This window comes from Macaca thibetana, chromosome 7, assembly GCF_024542745.1.
Source record: "Macaca thibetana thibetana isolate TM-01 chromosome 7, ASM2454274v1, whole genome shotgun sequence".
In the NCBI taxonomy this organism is placed as follows: domain Eukaryota; kingdom Metazoa; phylum Chordata; class Mammalia; order Primates; family Cercopithecidae; genus Macaca; species Macaca thibetana.
The window spans coordinates 155,951,311-155,974,268 of NC_065584.1; the positions used below are offsets into that span (position 1 = coordinate 155,951,311).

At 41.2% G+C, this 22,958-nt stretch overlaps 2 protein-coding genes across 2 annotated transcripts in view; one reads left to right on the forward strand and one right to left on the reverse strand.

Annotated features, from left to right (window-relative positions):
• The window catches only part of THSD4 (thrombospondin type 1 domain containing 4), a 686,742-nt gene that overhangs the window by 166,851 nt on the left and 496,933 nt on the right, over positions 1-22,958 (forward strand). The gene's annotated exons all lie outside the window — the stretch shown is intronic.
• LOC126958156 (protein DEK) lies at positions 1,507-4,319 on the reverse strand. Its single transcript, XM_050796347.1, has one exon. It carries the CDS (start codon positions 4,161-4,163, stop codon positions 3,036-3,038), a length of 1,128 nt encoding a protein of 375 aa, XP_050652304.1. The 5' UTR covers positions 4,164-4,319; the 3' UTR covers positions 1,507-3,035.

A 22,958-nucleotide genomic window follows, 5' to 3' on the forward strand; every position in this document is an offset into this window, starting at 1 on the left:
TATATATCCACAGTGATAAACACTTTATTTGATGTATTTGTTCTACGCATCTTAGATTGTGACCAGTTTACTCTACGTTGGGTTTGGGGTCATGCTGTTACTGTTGTTTTTCCTATTACTGTTATTGTTATTTGTTACCAATTTTATTTTATTTTTAACTTTTAAGTTCAGGGATACATGTGCAGGATGTGCAGGTTTGTTCCATGGGTAAATGTGTGTCATGGGGATTTTTTGTACAGATTACTATATCACCCAGGTATTAAGCCTAGTATCCATTAGTTATTTTTCCTGATTCTCTTCCTCCTCCCACCCTCTGCCCTCCCATAGGCCCCAGTGTGTGGTGTTCCCCTCTATGTATCCATGTGTTCTCATCATTTAGCTCCCACTCATAAGTGGGAACATGCAGTATTTGGTTTTCTGTTCCTGTGTTAGTTTGCTAAAAATAATGGCCCACAGCTCCATCCATGGCCCTACAGAGGACATGATCTTGTTCTTTTTTATGGCTGCATAGTACTCCATGGTGTGTATGTACCACATTTTCTTTATTCAGTCTATCCTTGATGGGCATTTGGGTTCCGTGACTTTGCTATTGTGAATAGTGCTGCAATGAACATATGCATGCATGTGTCTTTATAACAGAACAATTTACTTTCCTTTGGGTATATACCCAGTAATGAGATTGCTGGGTCAAATGGTGTTTCTGACATTAGGTCTTTGAGGAATTGCCACACTGTCTTCCACAATGGTTGAACTGATTTATACTCCCCCAACAGTGTATAAGCATTCCTTTTTTTTCACAACCTCATCAGCATCTGTTATTTTTTGACATTTTGGTAATAGCCATTCTGACTGGTGTGATATGGTATCTCATTGTGGCTTTGATTTATATTTCTCTGATCAGTGATGCTGAGCTTTTTAAAAATGTGCTTGTTATTGTCAATATTATAGTAGGGAAATTTCACTATAACTTTTGCTGACGTGGGGTTATTTTGAATTTTGCCTATTATCTTTCACATTTTTGGTCATGTATACCTCAAATTTTCAGTCTTTAACAAACAACATTCCTATGAGTAAACATATTCCTGTTTAAGAAGAATGATATTTGAGTCAAAGTCATAGTCACAAAAAAATTGATACTGAACAGTGTGACTGCCTGGAAAATATACTCAACACAATTAAATACTTAGAATGTAAAAGTACAGGAGTAGCCTTTTGGGTGGCTTAATATGGCAGTGTTAGATGCTTGTCTTTACAGAAGGAAATGGGAGAAAGTTCATCATTTTAATCATTTCATCATGTTGTGTTAATACTTGATATTTAGAAAATTGTACTAGTGTCCAAGAAAAACTGAAAATAATCTTATTATCCCACAATGTTTTTATATAAACCTACAGATCTAGACTTTTACCCATTGCTATATCTGTAATAAGCATTATGGAATCATACTGATGTTCTTCCATTCTTTGATATGCATGAGGATATTTTTATTTTTTTTATTTATTATTATTTTTTTTTGATTTAGATTAATTTTATTGACAAGGTTTATAAGAACAAATTAAATATTTAAAATCGAAGGCCAATTATTAGATCTCATTTAGTTGCTTATTTTGTTCACTTTTATTTACCTTTCCCTAGTGTCTGAGTAACTATCAAACAAGTCAAACCTGTGAAAATACCTGTTAACATTCAACATATGTATTTCTGTTCTATGATGCAAAGATATTTTTCAACACTTAATTGGTACATCAAATGTGTCATTCTGTCATAAGCAGCATGTTTTAAAATTCAGATTTAATAAACTGATTTAAGACAGTAAATTGAAAGACAAAATTAGTCTCATTCAGGAGTGGTCCATTGTGTTGATCATCTAGAATCAACACTGATTAGACAAACTTTAAAAGCCAGAGCCCCAACTCCAGAGAAACATTAAATTTCTTTAATGTAAAAGTATATTATTTTTGAGACACACTTTGTCAGAGATATCCACGATTACTTGCACATTATATTCTGGCATTATAATCTGGTACTTTAATCGTAATCATGAAGGTGGCTAGGTTTCTGGTAAATATCAGTATTTTATATGGGCAAAAGCAGTTAATAAAAATCGGTTCATTTACTATAAGCCAAATGTGCTTGTACTTAATCCCACCCTTTCCCGAAGTTTTTGAAGCTTTGATATGTTGATTTTTGGTCTGTCCTTAATATAAAACGTACCTACAGACACTTTTACAGAGTTAATACTAAAATTACAAATTGATGACACTTTCGAGCAAAGCAGGATAACTGTCTGTTCCTTCAGTGTTCCATCACTGAATTGACTTTCCATGCTCCAGCATACTGTCTGGCTGAACACTGACATTCCATAGTCTACAACTGTAAAGATACCTACCTATGTGAGTTTAAAAAGTGGTCTGCACAAAAGAAATAAAAAAACTTTATATACAACAAATTGTTTTTTAAAAATACAAAAATAACATCTGTCACTTTTGTCATGCTAACAATCTGACATATATACACATGCGAGGAAAGTTCCAATTCAGTCATCTGGACAACTGTAGCTTGTATATTTTTAATATGATGGACACACTGCTGCTGAATTTTCACACTGACAGAGATGTGTATTCAAAATATTTCATATACTAAATACCCAATCTCTGTGTGTATAAATCCCAGTCATAATAGTTTCTGTTCTACTTGATTAAAAGTATGCCTTAAGCTAATATTAAGCGCACTAAAAACCACGACAGTTCAAGAATCTATGACCTTATATAAAGAAACCCAAAATGTACAAAATACAACTATAAAAGCAAGGAACAATTAATGCCATGCAAGATTTTAAACTAAAAATGGCATAGAAATGCAATTTAAAATAGCAAACTCAAATTCACATAACACTCAAGATAAAAAGGTCAGCAGTAAGTTCTAATGTTGCTTAACAAGGATTTAGAAAAGGAAATACATTCTCTTTGCTGGTATAATGGTATAAATCAGATCTTTGAAACTATGGGAACGAGTCATCTTCTCTGTCCTCTATCTCAAGAAATTAGCTCTTTTACAGTTGTTTTTATGAAATCTTTCCTTTCAGTTAAATCATAAGTAGGATAATTTTCATAGACCTTTTTGCAAATCTGTTTCATTGTGACTTCTTCCAAGTTAGCACTGGCCAGTAATTTCTTTATTGTTTCCTTTAATTCTTCATCTGTAGGGGGTTTCTTCAACTTTTTAATTAAAGGTTCATCATCTGAACTATCCTCAGACTCACTTTCTTTTTTGGAACTGTTTTGATTCTTCTTGGTGGTGCTGCTATCTGCCTTCTTAACATTGGCACTTTTCACAGATTTTTTACTTTTAGAAGTAGCTTTCTGTTTAGGTTTTTCTCTTTTGGTTGTCTTTTTTGGTGGCTCCTCTTCACTTTCTTTATCGTCATCATCTGAAGACTCTTCCTTGTTTTTCTTTTCATCTTCATCACTACTAGATTCATCTGACAGAATTTCAGGACATTTGGTTCGCTTAGCCTTCCTTGCCATTCCAGAACTGTTCCGTTCCTTTTTACTGCCTTTGCTAGAAGTTTTTTTAGATTTTGGCAATGGTTTGCCAGAGGGCTTTGGATGCATTAAGAAATTCAAGATCCTCTTCACTAGTTCACTATTTACACCTGATCTCTCCAAATCAAGAACCTCACAGATGCTCTTTAACATGGCATTTCTAAATTTTTTCAACATTTCTTCCTTCTTTTTATACTGGACACTTCCTTTTTCAAACGGAAAGCCACTGAACTGACCCACATTCTTCTTTAATGAGGACACAGTGCCTGGCCTGTTGTAAAGCAGTTTGTGTAGATTTCTAAGTTCATCGGTTTTCTTCTTACTTAGAAAAAAATGTATCCTCTCAATTTCACAAAGTTTCTGCCCCTTTCCTTGTGCAATTGTAAATGGTTCTCTCTGTAAGGAAGAGACTTGCATTGTCAGCCTCTCTACTTTCTTCTTTTCCCTCTTGCCTTCCACGATGAGACTCTTTTCTTTTTCCTCCTCTTCCTCCTCGTCGTCGTCCTCGTCGTCTTCCTCCTCGCTCTCCTCTCTGGGACCAGGCATTTCGGGTTCTTTCTCGGATGCGGGCTGGGCGGGGGTTCCCTCTCCCTCCGCAGCAGGGGCCGAGGCGGACATGCTGTGAACCGCGGATCCCGGCCGCCACGGGCCTGGCACGCGAGGGCACGAGGAGGTTCTGGGAGGCGGCGGCGGCCGACGCCGAGGAGAAGGCGCGCGGGCCGCTGTCTGGCGTGACGCTCGCTGCCGCGCGCTCGGCTCCCCAGAATCAACAAGGCATGAGGATATTTTTAAATTTAAATGTTTATATCCAAAACAGTTCCAGACACTACCCGCAAAAGTAATCAAGCTTTACGTGGTGAAGAGAATGAGGGATATGTTCCTGGGAAAAGCCCTTGGCTAGAAGGCTTAAAACCAGAGAGAAACTTTAAAAATAGCCTTTTGTGAGGCAAATGTAACTTGGTGAAAATCATCTTACACAGTTTTGAAACTAGGATGAACCCCCCACCACCCAGGAGTCCAGGACCACTCTGTGGTCTGATGCCAGGAAGATGTACTTGCATATTTTAGATGCTTCGTATTTTGTTTTTGATGTTCTGAGCTGGTAGAGTTGGGTGCAGCTCTCCTTGGATTGATAAACCATGTTCCCAGATGTTGAATTCAAGAAGGAATTTTAAACTCTTCTATGTTTAAAAATGATTTCTATGGCTGAGGGCTAATATACTCCCTCAAATCAATTTGGGAAATTTTTTTGAGAAGAAATTGAGTCTTTTTCACATTTGAGTAACTTTATACATTATGCACAACATGACCTGTAAATACAGATAGGCCACCTACAAAGTGCACTAGGTGATATTTTATACTGCAGATGTTCTAGTTTGCACCTGATGAAACATGTAAAATGCTTATTAAAAGAAATGAATTGTACAGTCCCACACAACCATTTGCTTGGTATTTACTAAATTTGATTCTGCCTTTAGATGATAAAAAGGAATCAGTCCACAGTAAACACTTAATGTGAAAAGAGATAAAGGCAAACTGGAAGCTTTCTTATCTTGTCATTTTGATCCATTTTTGAAAGAAAGCATCCTGACAGCAATGAGGAAATATCAGCTTGGAATTCATACCTATTTGATTTGGCAAATGTGAATAACTATTCTTTCAGAGGATCCAGGAAGTGAAAACATGGGCCAGCAACTGAAAAACCACCTTAGAGATTATCTGATTAACTCTCTCATTGTACATTTGGGGAAACCGACGCTCGGAGATGTCTAATGACCTTCTAGGAACAAGTGAGGGTGGGGGCTGAAAGTCAAAATAAATACCCTGACTTCTCTTACCAATCCATCTCCTGCTGGTCAAATCTAGCTGGAGGCCAAAGGGCAAGGGCTCCTTTCTTGGACATAGAATAGGACAAATAATGGCAGAGAAAAGATCCGGGAAGGCAGAGAACAATCAGCACAGTGATTACAGAATAAAAAGATCCTTTAGGAATGCAGTCATCTGTTTATTCAGTACATTTCCATATCTTATTGATCAGAACAGCATCCACGTACATTTAAAATAGTGCCTATATGCATGTGTGATACTTGTTTACATAACAAGTGTGCTGACATTTGGTGCAGTGTATGGATGCAGGCTTCTCTGACAGCAATATCAGGACCTTCCAGGGATCCATGGTCTTCTGCATGGGGGATTTCTGCAGAATGAAATAAAACACTCAATGGACAAATCCCTAACTGGAAGAGGTGTCTGTTTATTAGTACTGCTTTTTGAAAATAAAACCAACTCTATCTTTTAGGCAGATAGCTAAATGTTGCCAGAAGTTGGAATGAGGGTTTTAATTATGAGCTGGACACTGTATGAGACATCTTTCCTGTGCTGCCCCAGGTCCTCTTGACTGTAATCAACTCAGGAGTCTTGGCTCAGTCACTGCGAAAACTGTCCTCAGGTGGACAGACGCCACAGCTCCTAGCCTCACGTCTGCCACCTTGGGGCTCCCTGTTGACTCTGAGGGGCAAGACTCCCAGGGCCCCATGGATGCTCAGGCATGTGCAACCAGGAGGGTTGGGAGGTGGCACCTCTGGGGTGAACATCCCACTGGTGGGAGATGGGAATTAGTAAAGTTCTTTTGCTTACCCCTCTCTGAATGGACTGTCTTGATGCTGCCTTTATGATGGTCCCTCATGATCCCAGGCTCAGTTGCATTGGATGCCAAGCAGAGCTCAGCTGGGGAACATGCCCCATCCTGTTTTCTCTCCCTCCTTCCCTGCCTCACTCTCCATTGCCCTCCTCCCTGAATAAAGTAGCGGCTCTGCTTCAGGGAACCCGGGCTGAGATAGATACCAGGGCCTTTCTTTTGGAGGTTCTCTTTTGAGGTCCAGTTTTCAAAGGAACTGATTGGGCAACTGCAAAATGAGTATGTGAAGACATTAAGTACATCAATTTGTAATTCGATTATTATAATTATCTGGATACGGCTCAAAAAACAAATGCCGATCTGTTTTAAGAACAAAGAATCATAGTGCGTAGAACCCTAACTTGCCTTCCTAGCTCACCTGATGCCTTCTCAACCCTCATCTGGGGCTCATTCCTTTCCTTTATGACCTGCCAGGAACAAGGGAGGAATAGGAAAAGTCAAAATAAATACCCTGGCTTCTCTTGCCATTTCATCTCCTGCTTGCCACTAGCTTCCTTCTGACAAGGGAGAAGTAACTGGGATTCGCTTTTCCATTTTCCTAGCTGGATGATCCATCCCTCCCTTACAATCCAGAATGAGATGATGGTGCCAGGGCATGGGGGAGTATCCACGTGTGCTGATAACCTCCTCACCCACCCTTCTCCAGAGCAGATACATGTCACTCCCAAAGAACATTTCACAGTTCTTTATTTCCAGCAGTAGATGGAATTGGGAGAAGTGTATTGGAGGCTTTGCTTGGGATCCAGCTGCCTTAGTCCTCCCTACTTTGTCTTCTTACTACGTAGTGCTGGTGACCATGGGCGACAGTGTATGAGACATGTCTGTAGCCTTAGGCCTAGTGCTGGCACAGCATGTCCTCTGTTCCTGGCTAAGTAGCTTCCAAGCTGGCTCTCCTGGAGGTTCTGCTAGCTGCCTTATGTCCTTTAAGTATATTTTCCCCTGAAACCAGCTAGGGTGGGTTCTATTTGCAACAGACCAAGAGAGCACTTTTTCAGTCCTTGAAATTTTATGCTAAGTCTCAGGCTTTCATTTGTTGTCATTTAGATTTTTTTCCCTCTGTTTGTCCTATTAGTGTCTTTTTGGGATCTCCATATCTATCAATGGATTGCTTGCATTGCTTTTAAAAACTACTGTTGTTTACAACGACGTTCAACACTTGTAAAAGTTATTTGTTGCCAAGAGGAAACTAAATGCATTGTAATTAAATTTATTTCAGGCTTTGATTACTAAGAAGTGCAGAGATACATCATTCACTTATGCTTAATTTAAAAAGTATTTTGGTCATAATACATAAATTAGTTACCTTTGTAGTTTGCTTATAACCCATAAGACACTCAACTGGATAAAAAGCTGCTGGCTACAAATAAGTAACTTTGTCATCACGTGCTAAAGGTGGCTAATACGTTTGTCCCTACTGCCAACTATAATCATCAACTTATTTTTAACATGTATAATCACATTGTAATTGATGTCTGCAAACCTGGTTTCCTTTTTTCCTTTTTTTTTAGTTAACTTTTACTTATAGACACATGCATATAATTTAAAAGTCAAACAGCCCAAAAGGGCTTATAATGAAAAACAGTATTCCCCCAAATTCCATCCCACTCCCCAGAGGCAACTATCATAAGCTTCTTAAACTGTCTTCTGGCATTTTCCTTAATTTTTCTAGACAATGTGAATTATCCAGTTTGGATATTCCTTCTTGACTTCTTGTAAGGTAACTGGATTAAGCACTCCTATATCAACCACTCCCCCAGCCTCACTTCTGCACCCTAATCACCCCCATGTAGTTACAAATGAACTTTTAAATAGTTATTGTTTATATTATTACGACTATTGTGACTATGAAAAAATAGTTCACTGCAGTTCTTTCGTATGTTATCACATATATCACTTTCTAAACATTTCTATGTATCTGTATTAGTCAGGGTTCTCCAAAGGAACAAAGCCAATAGTATGCACATATAGAAATAGGTTCATTATAAGGAACAGGCTTACATAGTTATGGAGGCTGAGAAGTCCCAAGATCTACTACATTTGTCAAGTTGAGGACCCAGGAGGGTCGATGGTGTAGTTCCAGTCTGAAAGCCTGAAGTCTTGAGACTCAGGAAGAGCCAATAATTCAGTTCAAGTCTGAAGGCAGGAAGAGACAGAAATTCCAACACAAGCAATCAGGCAGGAGGAGTTCCCTCTTGCTTGAGGGAGGGTCAGCTTTTTTGTTCTATTCTGGCCTTCAACTGATTGGATGATGCCCACCTACCTTGAGGAGGGCCATCTGCTTTACTCAGTCTACCGATTCCAATGTTAATCTCATCCAAAAACACCCTCAAAGTCACATATATTATTACCAGAATAATGCTTGACCAAATATCTGGGCACCCTATGACCCAGTGAAGTTGACACATGAAATTAATCAATGCAATATCTTTCTGACATCTATCCATTTTTCCGAGTACTCAGACACATAAAGTAACCTACCATTTGCATTTTGCTTTTTCTTGGAGGCCTCCTACCCTTAGTCTTCCACCCTCCTACTCCAATCTGGACTGGTTGTGTTCTAGGCTGGGCGCATAGCTAGCATTCTCTATTGTGGTGGCCCCTATCTACCATATCCTTCTGCTTTCTTGGTTACTGGAAACACATCCTCTAATAGCTTCCTAAGGAAGGGTGCAAGGGAAGTATTGTTTTCACTTTTGCATATCTAAAATGTGTTGATTGTACCCCAGACTTGACTTATAATTAAACCAGTTTTGGAAATCGCTGTTGGAAATCATTTGTTTCTTAGAGTTCTGAAGGTATTCCACCATTGTCTTCCAGCATTCTACTTGTGATAAGACCAATGCCATTCTGATGCTCTTTGTTTTGTGTGTGATTGAATTTTGCCTCTGGATGCTTTTCAGGTCTTCTGTTGATTTCTGGCATTCCCATACTTCATGATGAGGTACCTTGGGGAGGGCCTTTGAACATCTGTTGTCTCCTATGCATCCCTTTGGATGAACCCTTTCAAGCTAGAGGTGCTTGTGTAGTTTCTTTCAATATCTCTTTGATACTTTCTTTCTTTGTATATTCTCTGTTCTTTATTTCTGGAATGCTGTTTTGGATAGCATCTCAACTTTCCTTGTCTTTCCTATTTTCTGTTGTTTTTATTTTTGGTTCTCCTTTCTGGGGCATTTGCTTGTCTGTCTTCTAAATTCTCTGCTGAACTCTTTAATTTTTATGACCATGTAATTTCCAAGACCTTTCTAGTTTCTGATTATTTCCTTCACATAGCATTCTGTTCTTGTTTCATGGATGCACTATCTTAACATACTTTAATTAACATTCTTTAAGAATATAACAGGATTTTTTTTTTTTTTTTTTTTTTTTTTTGGAGACAGAGTCTCGCTCTGTTGCCCAGGCTGGAGTACAGTGGCGCTATCTCAGCTTACTGCAAGCTCTGCCTCCCAGGTTCACGCCATTCTCCTGCCTCAACCTCCCGAGTAGCTGGGACTACAGGTGCCCGCCACCGCGCCTGGCTGATTTTTTGTATTTTTAGTAGAGACGGGGTTTCACTGTGTTAGCCAGGATGGTCTCGCTCTCTTGACCTTGTGATCCACCCGCCTTGGCCTCCCGAAGTGCTGGGATTACAGATGTGAGCCACCACGCCTGGCCAAATATAACAGGATTTTCAAAGTTCTTTTTATTTTCCCTGCCTATGCCCTCCCACCTCCAGGTTCTTTTCGTGTTTGTGTTAACCCTGCCTTTCTTGTCAGGGGCTCTCCCCAGACGGCTGCCAGCTTTTAGAGCATATCCATATTGGACAGGTGGAAAGTTCTGTGTGCACGTGCTGCAGATGCCCCGTGCCATGCCGCTCAGCTTGCGTAGGTGGGGTAGTTGGTTGATGAGCTTTTCTTTAGGAGAACAGATTTTGAGCTATCTTTTTTTATTGGAACCCTGCACACAACTGTCATTATGTAGATGTTTTTTCTCTGAGGTGGTTGGTTTTCTCCAGAGAAGAATCTTTGAATCTCCTGCCTGGAGATGTGGACGTATGGTTGGTGTTTTGGGTGCCCCTCGCCCTGAGCTCTGTTCTCCAGGGTGCCTGTTTCCTGGGTCTGCAGCCCCTTCTCAGTTTCTCCAAAGAGTAAACCTCTCCCCTGCTTGGAGAGGAGCATGGGGGTTACATAGTAGCCTGGCTGCGTAACATGGGCTTAGTAGCTCAGTTTTCCGTCATGAACTGGAGCCTCCTCTTTCATGGTTCCTGTGTCTCCGAGGGCTGGGCTGCTGGGGTGTCTGTCAGTCCAGATGACTTTGTTCTCAAGTTTCCTCCATGGTGGATATGAATGTTTGCAACTTACACTCAATTACAATGCTTTCCTCTACTTTTCTCCAAGTTTGCTGAAATCTTTATTTGTGGATATCTCCTCTCTTTTTGCTTTGTCCTCATAGGTTAAAACGTTTTAAAATTCCCTAACAGTAGGCAATTTAGTAGGGTTTTGGAAGCGAGAGGAGGTGAGATGGTCACTCTTCCATGTTTAACTGGAAGTGGAAAGTCTAGGCTTTCTCTTCAGGCCTGGGAGGTGCACGTGAAACACTCCCTCCCAGTGGCTGCCTGGGGGGCGGGTCCCTGGAGGGTGTGAGGCCACCATGAATCCTGGGGCAGGGCACTTGCAGTACATGTGCTATGTGTTTGCTAGTATTGTTTTCGATGTTTGATCTCCTAGCCTTTGCTTTTCTTTGTATTTTTCCTGCTTTAGTCCATTTCCCTTCTAGCTCCTTCTGTTCTTATTTATCTTCTGCTGCTGCTTGGAGTTACATTTTTAGCAAGTCTATAACACCTCTCTGAACCTGAGGCTCTCAAGTTCATCTTTCTTTCTCCCAGCCTAAGCCTGTGCTGCTGTCATGAGTGGCAAGCTTCTGTTTGTTCTGTCTTCTTGTCAGTGCCAAGTGTCCTTTTACAGAGAACGCCTGTTTTTCACTGTCTAGCTCAGTTACCAGGAGTCACTGTGAATGACACCCACAGGTCCCTCAGAGAAGTGAGATTTCTCTTGCAGCTGATAAAGCCAACAAAATGTGACCTAAGCAGGCAGAATTGGATGGGTCCCTTCTTACCTTCGCCCTCTGCCACATTGACATTCTTATCTGATGGCACAGGCTGGGAGTTCAGGATCCACTTAGATGGGGTCCGTCCAGGGGATACCAGTGTTCACGTTTTTCCTTTTAAGAAAGTGTCTTGGCCTGAATGTTCCCCATCCGGACACAGGCTGCATGTCTCTGTGAGTGTCAAAGCTGCCATGACCATCTCGGTAACTTACTCTTACTCCACAATGTCTGTATTCACTGCAGGGCTCTATGATTAGTCCGTAATGTAAAATGCCTGGCCCAAAACGTATGGCCTGAGTTTATCCAAGGCCCAAACAATTACCAAACATTCCTCTTAGATAGAAGACAGATTTCTTTCCCTTGGCAAAGATCTTCTACTAAGATATGTTACAGGATGTTTTACATTCTCTTGGTCTTATAATAACACCACGCCCAATCCAGTATTTGATGTGTCGGTGGCCACTCGAAAAGTTGTTATTTTAAAAATACTTATTGTTCTCAGTCCGCAGTTCTCATAGCTGTAAAAAAATAAAATAAAAAAATAATCTTGTTTCCACCTTTCCAGAATTTTATGGCACCTGGGAACTGGGATCAAGCTGGAACTGGGTCCAAAATCAGGGTGGGTGACTGGCGCCTGCGTCAGGGACTGTGAGTGCCCCACAGGCTGGAAGGGATGCCCTGGTTGTAGCCTTAAGATAAACAGATTGGGCTGGACGTCTGTGGTTTCAGATTAGGCAGGAAGGAAATCATCTCCTACCTGGATTACTCAATATCTTCCTTACTGGTCCTGCAGTGATCCTGGGAGGGTGATATGATCGGGTTTGTTTACAGATGGATGAACCAGATGAGTCCCTGGGAAGTGAAGTGACTGGCCCAGGATCACGATGAACTCTCAGGGCCAAGTTTGAACCCAGGCCTTCTGACTCCGAGCCTGTAGTCCTTTCACTGCCCTACAGCTGCTTCCTGAGCCCCTTTCCTGGTTCACTCAAGCAAAACAAACCAGCTTCCTGCAAGTTAAGGGGGAAAAGGGTTTAATGGGGACTGACTCATTGAGGTTGGCAGTCCCCTTTGGTTAATTTCATCAGGTCCTCTCCCAGCATTCCATTTCCTTTTGTGGAGACACAGATCAGAGGCAATCTGGCTCTGTATGAACTCACTTTGTGGCTCTGGGTGAATCATTTCCCTCTCTGGGTTTCAGGTTCCTCATTGCACAGTAAGTATATTGGAATTCATTGGTTCTCAAATCTGCTGGAATGTCAGAATCACCTGGGGACCTTTTCTTTAAAAAAAAAAAAAGGCCAGGCATGGTGGCTCAAACCTGTAATCCCAGCACTTTGGGAGGCCAAGACGGGCAGATCATGAGGTCAGGAGATCGAGACCATCCTGGCTAACACGGTGAAACCCCGTCTCTACTAAAAAATACAAAAAACTAGCCGGGCAAGTGGCGGGCGCCTGTAGTCCCAGCTACTTGGGAGGCTGAGGCAGGAGAATGGCGTGAACCTGGGAGGCGGAGCTTGCAGTGAGCTGAGATCCAGCCACTGCACTCCAGCCTGGGCGACAGAGCGAGACTACGTCTCAAAAAAAAACCAAAAAAAAAAAAAAAAACCAAAAAAAACAAAAAAAACAGCTCTTTTGAGTCACATTTTACATATAATAAAGTTCACCCGTTTCAAATGTACAATCAATGATTTTTAGTAAATTTACCAAGTTATGCAACTATCAGCATAAATCAGTAATAGAACATTTTTATCATGTCAGTAATATCCCCATCCATTCCCACTCCCTGCCGCAGGCAACAAGTAAGCTATGTACTTTCTGCCCCTGTAGATTTACCTCTTCTGGACATTTCATATAAATAGAATCATGCACTGTGTAGTCTCTTGCATCTGGCTTCTGTTACTTAATATAACATCCTTGAGGTTCATTAATGCTGTAGCATGTATTGATAGCCTATTCCTTTCTATTGCTCAATAATATGGCAATTGTATGATATGCCACGTTATTTATCTGCTTATCAGTTGATGGATATTTGGTCCAGTTGATGAATCATGAATGATGCTGCTTAGAACATTCATGGACACATTTTTGTGAGGGCATATGTTTTCATTTCTCTTGCGTATATACCTAGACATGGAATTACTGGGTCAAATGGTAACTCTTATGTTTAACTTTTCAGAAAATACCCAAACTGTTTCCCAAAGTGGCCACACCATTTTACATCCCCACCAACAATAGATAAGGGTTACCCTCTGGGGAGCTTTTTAAAAATTCTCATTTCTGGACCCTACCCACCTGAGGTCTGGCACGGGGTCCAGGAATCTGCATTTTATGAGCTCCCCGGGAAATTCAGATACATCTGGTTCATGGATGTGTGTTTCAGCCCACTAAGACCAGATGACCTCTGAAGCTTCCCTAAGGCCTGTTGTCTCCATTAGTCTGTGCCTCTCGGGCAAGACGCACATTCCTGCCAAGCCTTTCTGGGTGTTTGTCTTTGGATCAGGGAATCAGTACGCAGAGCAGGGCTGAGGGAGTTGGCCAAGCAGCGTGCATAACTGTGCAACACCTGTCCTGCATTATCCTCCACACTGGCCAAGGCTTTGTGTCCCTGGCTTCATGGACATAAAATTTTATCACAGGTTTTTATGTGTTATCACATTGTAAAAGTGCCATAAAATCAAGGGTCCAGTTTTCAGTGCATCTGCAAATGTCCTATTCCTTTAAGTTATAATCTTGGTTGCAGTCATTTTGGTACCTTGTTGAGAAGCCTCATCCCAACCCTGCCATTTATTAGCTATAACTAGATTTTTAATTGCTCTGAGCTTCTGTTTTCTCATCTGCAAAACGAGATTAATAACATCGACCTCATGAAGTCTCTTGAAAGGATTAAATGAGATAACCTGTGAAATGCCACTGTAATGGACCTCAATACTCTTTGCTTTCTTTTTGCTATTTCTGCCCTATCCCTGCTTCCATTATTGTATATCTTTTCATGCGCTTATTGCCCATTTATATGTCTTCTATTTTTAATGAGGTGAAATTCACATAGCACAACAGTAACCCATTTTCTTCACATCCTTGTTATTTTCTTTTCTTTTCTTTTCTTTTTTTTGAATTATAGCCATCCTAGTAGTGGGTGTGAAGTGGTATTCATTGTGGTTCTGATTTGCATTTCTTGAATGGCTAATGATGAGTTTCTTTTCATGTTTTCGTGTGCTTATTGGCCATTCATATATCTTATTTGCAGAAAAATATTTATTCAAGTCCTTTGCTCTCCTCTTCTTTTTTTTTTTTTTTTTTTTTTTTTTTTTTTGAGATGGAGTCTCGCTCTGTAACCCAGGTTGGAGTGCAGTGATGTAATCTCAGCTCACTGCAACCTCCGCCTTCCATGTACAAGTGATTCTCCTGTCCCAGCCTCCTGAGTAGCTAGGATTACAGGCACGCTCCACCATGCCTGGCTAATTTTTGTATTTTTAGTAGAGACGGCGTTTCACCATGTTGGTCAAGCTGGTTTTGAACTCCTGACCTCGTGATCCACCTGCCTTGGCCTCCCAAAGTGCTGGGATTACAGGAGTGAGCCATTGTGCCTGGCCTTTTCCTCCTCCCCTTTTTGAAGACTGAAGGGTGGTCTCTCTATGTTGCCCAGGCTGGATTCCAGCTCCTGGACTTAAGCAGCCCTCCTACCTCAGCCTCTCGAGTAGCTGGGACTACAGCTGCACATGACTGCACCTGCTCTTTTGCCCATTTTTACATTGGGTTGTCTTTTAGTTGTTGGGTTTTAAGAGTTTTTTGTATGTTCTGGATACTAGAGCCTTATCAGATATATAATTTGCAAATATTTTCCCATTCTGCCATTCGTCTTCTCACTTTCTTGATAGAGTCCTTTGATGCATAAAAATTTTTATTTTGATAAAGTTTGATTTATCTGTTTTTTTCATTTCGTTGCTTGTGTTTTGGTGTCATATCTAAGAATTCATTGCCCAAATCTAAGGATGTCAAGATTTACCCTTGTGTTTTCTTCTAAGAGTTTTATAATTTTAGCACTTAAATTTAGGTCTTTGATTCATTTCGAGTTAATTTTTGTATATGGCGTAAGGTAGAGTTCTAACTTCATTACTTCATTCTTGTGGGGGTCTGTTCAGTTGTCCCAGCACCATTTGTTGAAGAGACTGTGTCCCTTTGAATAGTCTTGGTACCCTTATCCAAAATCAACTGATCTTAGATGTAAGGATTTCTTTGGACTTTCAATTCTATTTCATTAATCTATATGTCAGGCCTTATGATAACACTCCACTGTCTTCATTACTGCAGCTTTGTAGCACATTTTATATCAGGAAGTATAAGTCTTCCAACTTTGTTCTTTTTAAAAGCCCTCTTCTGTTGTTAACCAGCCATCCCACTGTTATTTTGCTACTAGACCAGAGTATCAGCTATGTATACTGTAAAATTAGCTACACATATCTGGTATCTCTATACTTTTTCCACCAGATGAGGCTTTATTTCTTCTCTTCTAGTCTCCCCTTAGATATTTCCCTCCTTCAGTGAGACTGAGACTGACCCCTGGGTATGTGCTGACTTTTATTTTTTTTGGAGACTGTCTTGCTCTGTTGCCCAGGCTGGAGTGCAGTGGTGCGATCTCGGCTAACTGCAATCTCTGCCTCCTGGGTTCGAGCAATTCTCCTGCCTCAGCCTCCTAAGTAGCTGGGACTATAGGCACATGCCGCCACACTTGGTTATTTTTTGTATTTTAGTAGAGACAGGGTTTTACTGTGTTGCCCAGGTTGGTCTCGAACTCCTGAGCTCAGTAAATCTTCCCTCCTCGGCCTCCCAAAATGCCAGGATTACAGGCGTGAGCCACTACACCCAGTGCTCACCTTTTATTTCAATCTCCTCAATGGCTGGAGAAGCAGAACCTTTGCTATTGAGTCTGTGGTACACCCTCAGCACCTGCCTGGTGCTCTCAGGTTCTGCCCTGTTATTTCATGAGTCTCTAGTCTGAGTCGTCCTTTATTGCACTGAGTTGGACGGGAGGAACAATAACCACAGAGGAGAATGACCATTAAAAGAGGAGGGAGTGAGGTAGCGTGACTGTTGATGGTACTCATCTAAATGTTTTACTATATTTTGAAGTTTTAAAACTTAAGCCCTCTTGCAGTTTTAGTTTAAAATTCTTGGTTTCTTCATAGGAGTATGTTAAGAATTGTGGATGCTTCAATATTCTTTAACTATTTACTCCACACTGGTTAGAGAAGAAGCTGTGCTAGGTGAAAAGGGAGAAAGGAAGACCACTGGGGCAGCCACTCCTTTGTTCTGGGTATTTCACCTCTGCTCTGAAACTTGCATGCTGCATTGACCAAAATAAAAACAATGTGGTTTGTGACAGCGTGCATGAATCTAGAGGACTTTATGCTAAGTGAAATAAGCCAGGCAGAAAAACACAAATACTGCATGATTTCACTTGTATGTGGAATGCAAAGAGTTGAGTTCATAGAAGCAGAGAGTAGAGAATGGTGGCTATAATGGGGAAAAGGGAGCTGTTAGTCAAAGGGTACAAAGTTTCAGTTAGAAGGAATAGGTTCTAGTGATCTATTGCACAGCATGATGACTACAATTAATAATAATGTGTATTTCAAAATTACTAAAAGAGAAGACTTCAATTGTCCTTATCACTAAGAAATGATAAGTATCTTAGGTGATGGGCATGTTAATTTGCCTGATTTAATCATTTTGCAATGTATACATGTGCCATAACACACATTGTACTCCGTAAAATTCATACATTTCTTATATGTCTATTAAAAATAACATTGGACTGGACGTGATAGCTCACGCTTGTAATCCCAGCAGCTTGGGAGGCCCAGGCAGGAGGATTGTTTGAGGCCAGGAGTTTCAGACCAGCCTGGGCATCATAATGAGACCCTGTCTCTATTACAAAAAAAAAAAAAATTAGCCATCGGTGGTGGCAGGCATCTGTGGTCCCAGTGACTCAGGAGGCTGAGCTGAGAGAATTGCTTGAGCTCGGGGCTTCGAGGCTGCAGTAAGCTATGACTGTGCCACTGCACTCCAGCATGGACAACAGAGCAAGACCTTGCCTCTAAAAAATAAAACAAAAATTAAAAAAATTAAATTTAAATTAAATATAAAATTAAATATATAAACATAAATTAAATATAAAATTTTAAAAAATTAAATATAAAATTAATTTTTTTAAAAAAGAGAACAGTTTAACAATCACACCTCTTCACCAAGAGACAAAAAAATAATGTGCTTAAGGGGAACCCACCTTAGAAAGCAGAAAGCATTTTGGTGACCCTCTCCTGTCACTCAGGCATACCTCTGTGGTTGTCATGGCCACAGGCCCCCTTGTCGGAGGACTTACAACCATCTACAGAGCCCTCCTTGGAAGGAGTTCTGAAAAGTAGTATTTTCTTTCTCTGGTTAGGTTTTCCTAACGTTCAGGGGCTTTCAAAGCCACATAGGGACAGCCGGGAACTTGAAATGGTTTGATTGCTGATTGTGAGGGATTGGCTTGGTTGATGTTTTTGGATCAGATGCTGCATTTATAGAAGTTTCTCATCACTTTTCTCACTAAATTCCTCAGCACATATTCTAGGCAGGGTTCAGCTTTTTAAACTCTTATGAATCCCGCCCAAAATTATCCATGAAGATGCTATTGTATAAGAGTAAAAACTACAGTAAAAACCTAGAGTGTATAATGTGTTCTTTTTGATTGCATTGTCTAGTTTAAACTCTCAGTGAAATGTCTGGCAGGAGAACATTATACGAGAACTTAGGTTCCAAATTAAGAAATGACAAGCAAGATAATAAAATAAATGCATTGTGTTGGCAAGTTCCAATAGAGCATCAAAGTGCCTTTGATAAACATCTTCCCGAGGAACCAACTCCCAGCTTCTGAAATCACAGCCAGGGGAATCTTTTTGCTGAGATTTTACCATTGTCCAAAGGAATATGGGTTTAATTAGATAATTTTATTTTAAGACACAAGAATTTGCTAAAGTAGGTGTTGTCTGGACAGGTCCTGTTTTATTTAAAATAATCTGGGCCTTTGCTGTAGGACAAGGGAAATCTCTCTCCCCTACGATAATTATTTTCTAATTGCCTAAATTTTTCTTTCATTAAAGGTTGGGAGGTTTTTCTGTTGTTGTTTGTTGTTCAGCAGAAATAGGGACTAAAAGCAAGAGAAAAAAATCAGCTCCAATTTCACCACTCAGAAATAACTTCCATTAATATTTTGTTCTACACATTATTTAGTTTTTTAAGAAAACCTATATATATAATGTTGTTTAATTTGTCTTTCTGCATTTAACAATATATTGTAAACAGCTTTTAGGCCAATAAAGACCTAGTCCATGATTTTTCACGGCTCCAAGTATCTCATTTAATGGATGGATCATAATATATTTTATTAATAATTATTTTATTAGTGTGTTGGTATTTAAAACAATGTGCTAGTGACTGTCTTTGAACATATACCTTTGTGTTTTGGGGATAATCATTCTTTCCATCTTTGCTGTTCTATTGGGTAAAAAATGAGATCCTAATTTTTTTTTTAGCAACTTTGCATTTTCTGACTATTTATATTTCTCTTTTTGTGAATTTTTTTTTGCAAATTATAGTTTTTCTTTAGATTTCTATAGACCTTTTATTTACTCTTCATTTATTGGGGAGAAAAGTCTTGTTCTATTTAGACTCCTTTACCTTCTCAGAATTTTAGACCAGAGGTTCCCAAACATGACGGTACATCATGGATGCTTTTCCCTGGTCCTCTCAATTTCCTGGGAATCTTTAAAAACTCCTGGAGCCTGGCACCCAATTCCAGACAGTGGTTTAATTGGTATGGGGTGGACCATTGCTCTACACTAGGCCAATCATTATGCATGCTTCCATACATTTATATTTTCTTCCAGTTTGTCCCATTGATATTATTTTCATGACTTTACTCGGAAATTTCTGTCCATCCCTTATTCTGCTTTCTTTTCATTTCACATTACATCATAAGCAGTTTTCCAAATTGCTTCTTCATTTAATAACCACCATTTTAGGCCTGTGAAATGCTGCTTTGAGTGTCCCGACAATAATTTATATGAAACGTATCCTGTCAGTAACATTCCTGTTGATTTTATAAGGGAGGCAGCTGAGTGTAGTGGATACAAGCATTGACTCTGGTTTTAGACAGCCTGGATTTGACTTAGTATTTCTATGACTTTGACCTTGAGCAAGTTGCCTAACTTCTCTAGACCTCAGTTTCCTTATCTGTAAAATGGGGATGATAAAATAGTACCTACCTCTTAGGATAAATGATTGAATGTATGTAAATAATTTAGAACAATGACTGTCAGCAAGTGATCAATAAGTGTTAGAAAACACTTGTGTGAATAGCTCTGTATTATAAGATGTATTTTAAAGCTGCCTATTACATTCCATTAATATGATTCCATTATAACTCTTTTGTAATATGTGTTAGTATCTGCAAGTCCTATTCCCCTTTAGTACTCTGCCTTTTCCGAGATTCTCCTAGCTGTTCTGGGCTGTCCTTTCTCCAATGAGCATTAAATTGATGCTTGTGTTTTCTTTTGAGAAATAATTTATTATCTTTTAAAAATAATTTTCTCTGGGCTACCTAGAGACCCCCTCTGGTAATGTGATTCAAGCTACAATGCAGAGTTTTGAAGTTGAGTGTGTGCTTAGTTGTACTTACATCCTGCCTGTGTACCTGCAAGGGAGATATCCTCTCTTCTAGCCAGTGGAACTTGTAGGGAGGAGAGGAAGCATCACTCAACCTTTGCAGTGCATCATGTTAGAAAGATGGGATGCCTTTTGAGCCCTTTAGTGTGGTGGGTTTCTGGGGGGCTGAACTCCACTGCCTGATACCCACACTGGTCCCACAGCAACTTCAGGGCCTTCTGATTTCTTGGTCAGACTAGAGGGTCTGCCTGTGGGAGCAAGCTTAGGGCTGGTTTATTTTGGGATCTATTTCCAGAGACTGAGATTTGAAGTAGCATGCTCAAGCTCAGAAACGCATTCCACATGTAAGAGTTGAGCTGCCAAGTGTCATTGGAAAGGGAAAACCCTTTCCCTGGCAGGGTTTTCCATCCTTGTTTGATCAGATTCCATGGGCTTGGGGCTAGACAGAGTTTCTCATCCCAGGTTGGAGAGCACACCAGAGGTGGCAAAGGGCTGGGGTAGACAGAGCAAGGCTGAGACCCACATAGAGAAGACCAGGTCTGATAAGCCCACCAGGGAAGGCCAGGGGATCACCAGAACCAAAGGGGCCGACGCAGGCACTGAGCCAGAACACACAGTTAGAAATGGCTGAGTCCGGGACACGGCAGAGCAGCAGGTCCCATCCCACAGGGAGGCTCTGGGCTGCTGCTCAGAGCAGGCCCCATTTCTGCCTTAGTGCATGAGATGTGGCTACATCACCTGCAAAAGAACCTCCTCACATCCACTTACTTGGATTTTTCCAAGCGGAATGGTTTTGTGGAGTGGGGGTGAGGGTTGGGATGTGGTGCTGGGGGCGGTGAGCAGGGGAAGCAGGCAATGCAGATTTTTGGTTATGCCTCCACACACACTCCTGCCCATGCTTAGCCCGGTGGGAGCTTCCCTTCCTGGGGCCAGCAGGAAGTCCGCTTGGTTAGTGGTGCAGTGGCATGTCATGATCTGTCACCCCTCTTCAGCTGATAGATTATCAGCTGAACAACTGAATGGTACACACCTTCCCCCTTCTTCCAACACCATGGCACCCAAGATGCTGCACCTCCTGGCTCCTCATTTAGCCCTACAACCCCCTGCCACTCAACATTACGAAGAGGGCCCAGGAGGGTCTTGTAGTCATCCACACACTTCCTTGCAAATTCTTTGTTTGGTCCCTAGAAATGGCAGCCTGCATGTGGAGAAGGCTGCATGCAGCCTCAGGCCTGCACACCTCTGATATGAGGTCTGCATTTATGAGTTGTTTGCATCACATAGCTCCTCGCCATGCTGATGACTAAGCTTCTCAAGGTGAAACACTGGAAACTGTTTACACAAACTCCCCAAGTGGTTCTGGCAGCCAGCACAGAATGACTGTGCACAGACACACAGGCATCACTAGCTCTGGGCACCGTACATTTCCCTGCTTCAGCCAGGGCAGTGGCTAACACTTCAGGTAGGGCCCACATGCACTCAGATTAAAGAGCTGCCTGGGCAGGAAGAGGGCAGTCAGCATGGGCTAAGTTTTTTACAGATCTCTGGCAGACAGTGTTGTCTGCTTTGGCTAAAGAGGGAATGGGGAGGCAAATGACAAATGGCCTCTAAAGTTGCAAAGAATAATGTGTTATGTGGAACTCAGACAAGCCAGTTCTATGGAGAAAACAGTACACTGAAGAGATTCCTGCTTGTTTCTTTTTGTTTTTGGAGGAAAAGCCAGGGCTGTGGGCCTGACAGAAGTTGATATTTGGGTCTTGAATGTGTTATCTCTTCCAGAATCTTCCTTTTCCCGTTTTCCCAGCTTACTATTGATACCATTCACAGAAGTCTTGCATTCAGTGCTCTTTCTAGGTGGTAACTCTTATAAACTGGGCCTTATGCTGGCATCTTGGGTCCTTGGGAGGATAATTTCCTGGTGCCCTGGATTAGTCATAGCCTATTGTAGTGACTCTGGCATGGTTACCTTGGGAACACCACCAGGCGAATATAGACCCTTTAACACTGGCTGGCCCTTGTGTCTCCAGACCCCTCCCAGGAGTTCCTCACACTAGGAACCTTGGGCTGCTCCACTTTGGGTCACAAGGACCCCTTTGCCTAGCCCAAAGCAGGACTCTTTGGTTGCTTTTCCCTGGTTCACTCTGGCTATGACCTTCAGGATCAGAGGGCAAGAAGTCAAGAAGGACATGTCTCCAAGATCGAGCACTAAGAGCCACTGGGCAGAACTGGCTGAACCTGTTCATTCCTGGCCTTTTTATGGGTAAGATGCCTCTAGCAGTGGTGGACATCTCATCCCGGATACCACCAGGAGGTGAACTTGCTCTGGGAGGCAAATTGAAAGGGCTGCACCATGCAAAGGGCAGGAACTCTCTCTTCTGCGTGAAACATGGCACAAGCTCTGCCCCATCTGGCTGTGACCAGCTGGGCCTTTGGTCAGGACTATCTGTGCTGCTCCTCACCAGATGAGGAATGAAGGAGAAAGAAGGAGTCTTGTGCTGCTTTCAGAGGTTGGACAGTGCCGTGACCCTGTCAAACTGTCTAGTTTCTCTAAGCCCTAAAGGCTTCTGCTTGGAGTTTAAGAGAGGCATAATTTATTCTGAAGTTTGCCATGGAGAGAATAGCATCTCTATTCCAATGTAGTCATAATATACGATATTATCCTGCCTATTTAAAAATACTTTTGGTAGTAAATTTTTTAGTCTTATTAAAATTTTAGCCCAAATTCTTTTCCTCCTTTCTTCTTCTTCCCTGGTCGGAAGATTCGGTCAGTATTTCCCCCAGGGGAAATGCAAGAATATTACCTAAGAACCTCGAAATTATTTTCAGAGAATTCAGATGCTGCTGCTTTTGAAGATGCCTAAAGGAGTTTCCAATGTTCTCCAACCTTATCTATGGTAAAATAAATTCCACGTAAGAGATTCCCTCCAACA

What these genes read in the sequence shown, in the direction of transcription:
- LOC126958156 (XM_050796347.1), bottom strand. Translation starts at nt 4,163, where the DNA reads ATGTCCGCCTCGGCCCCTGCTGCGGAGGGAGAGGGAACCCCCGCCCAG.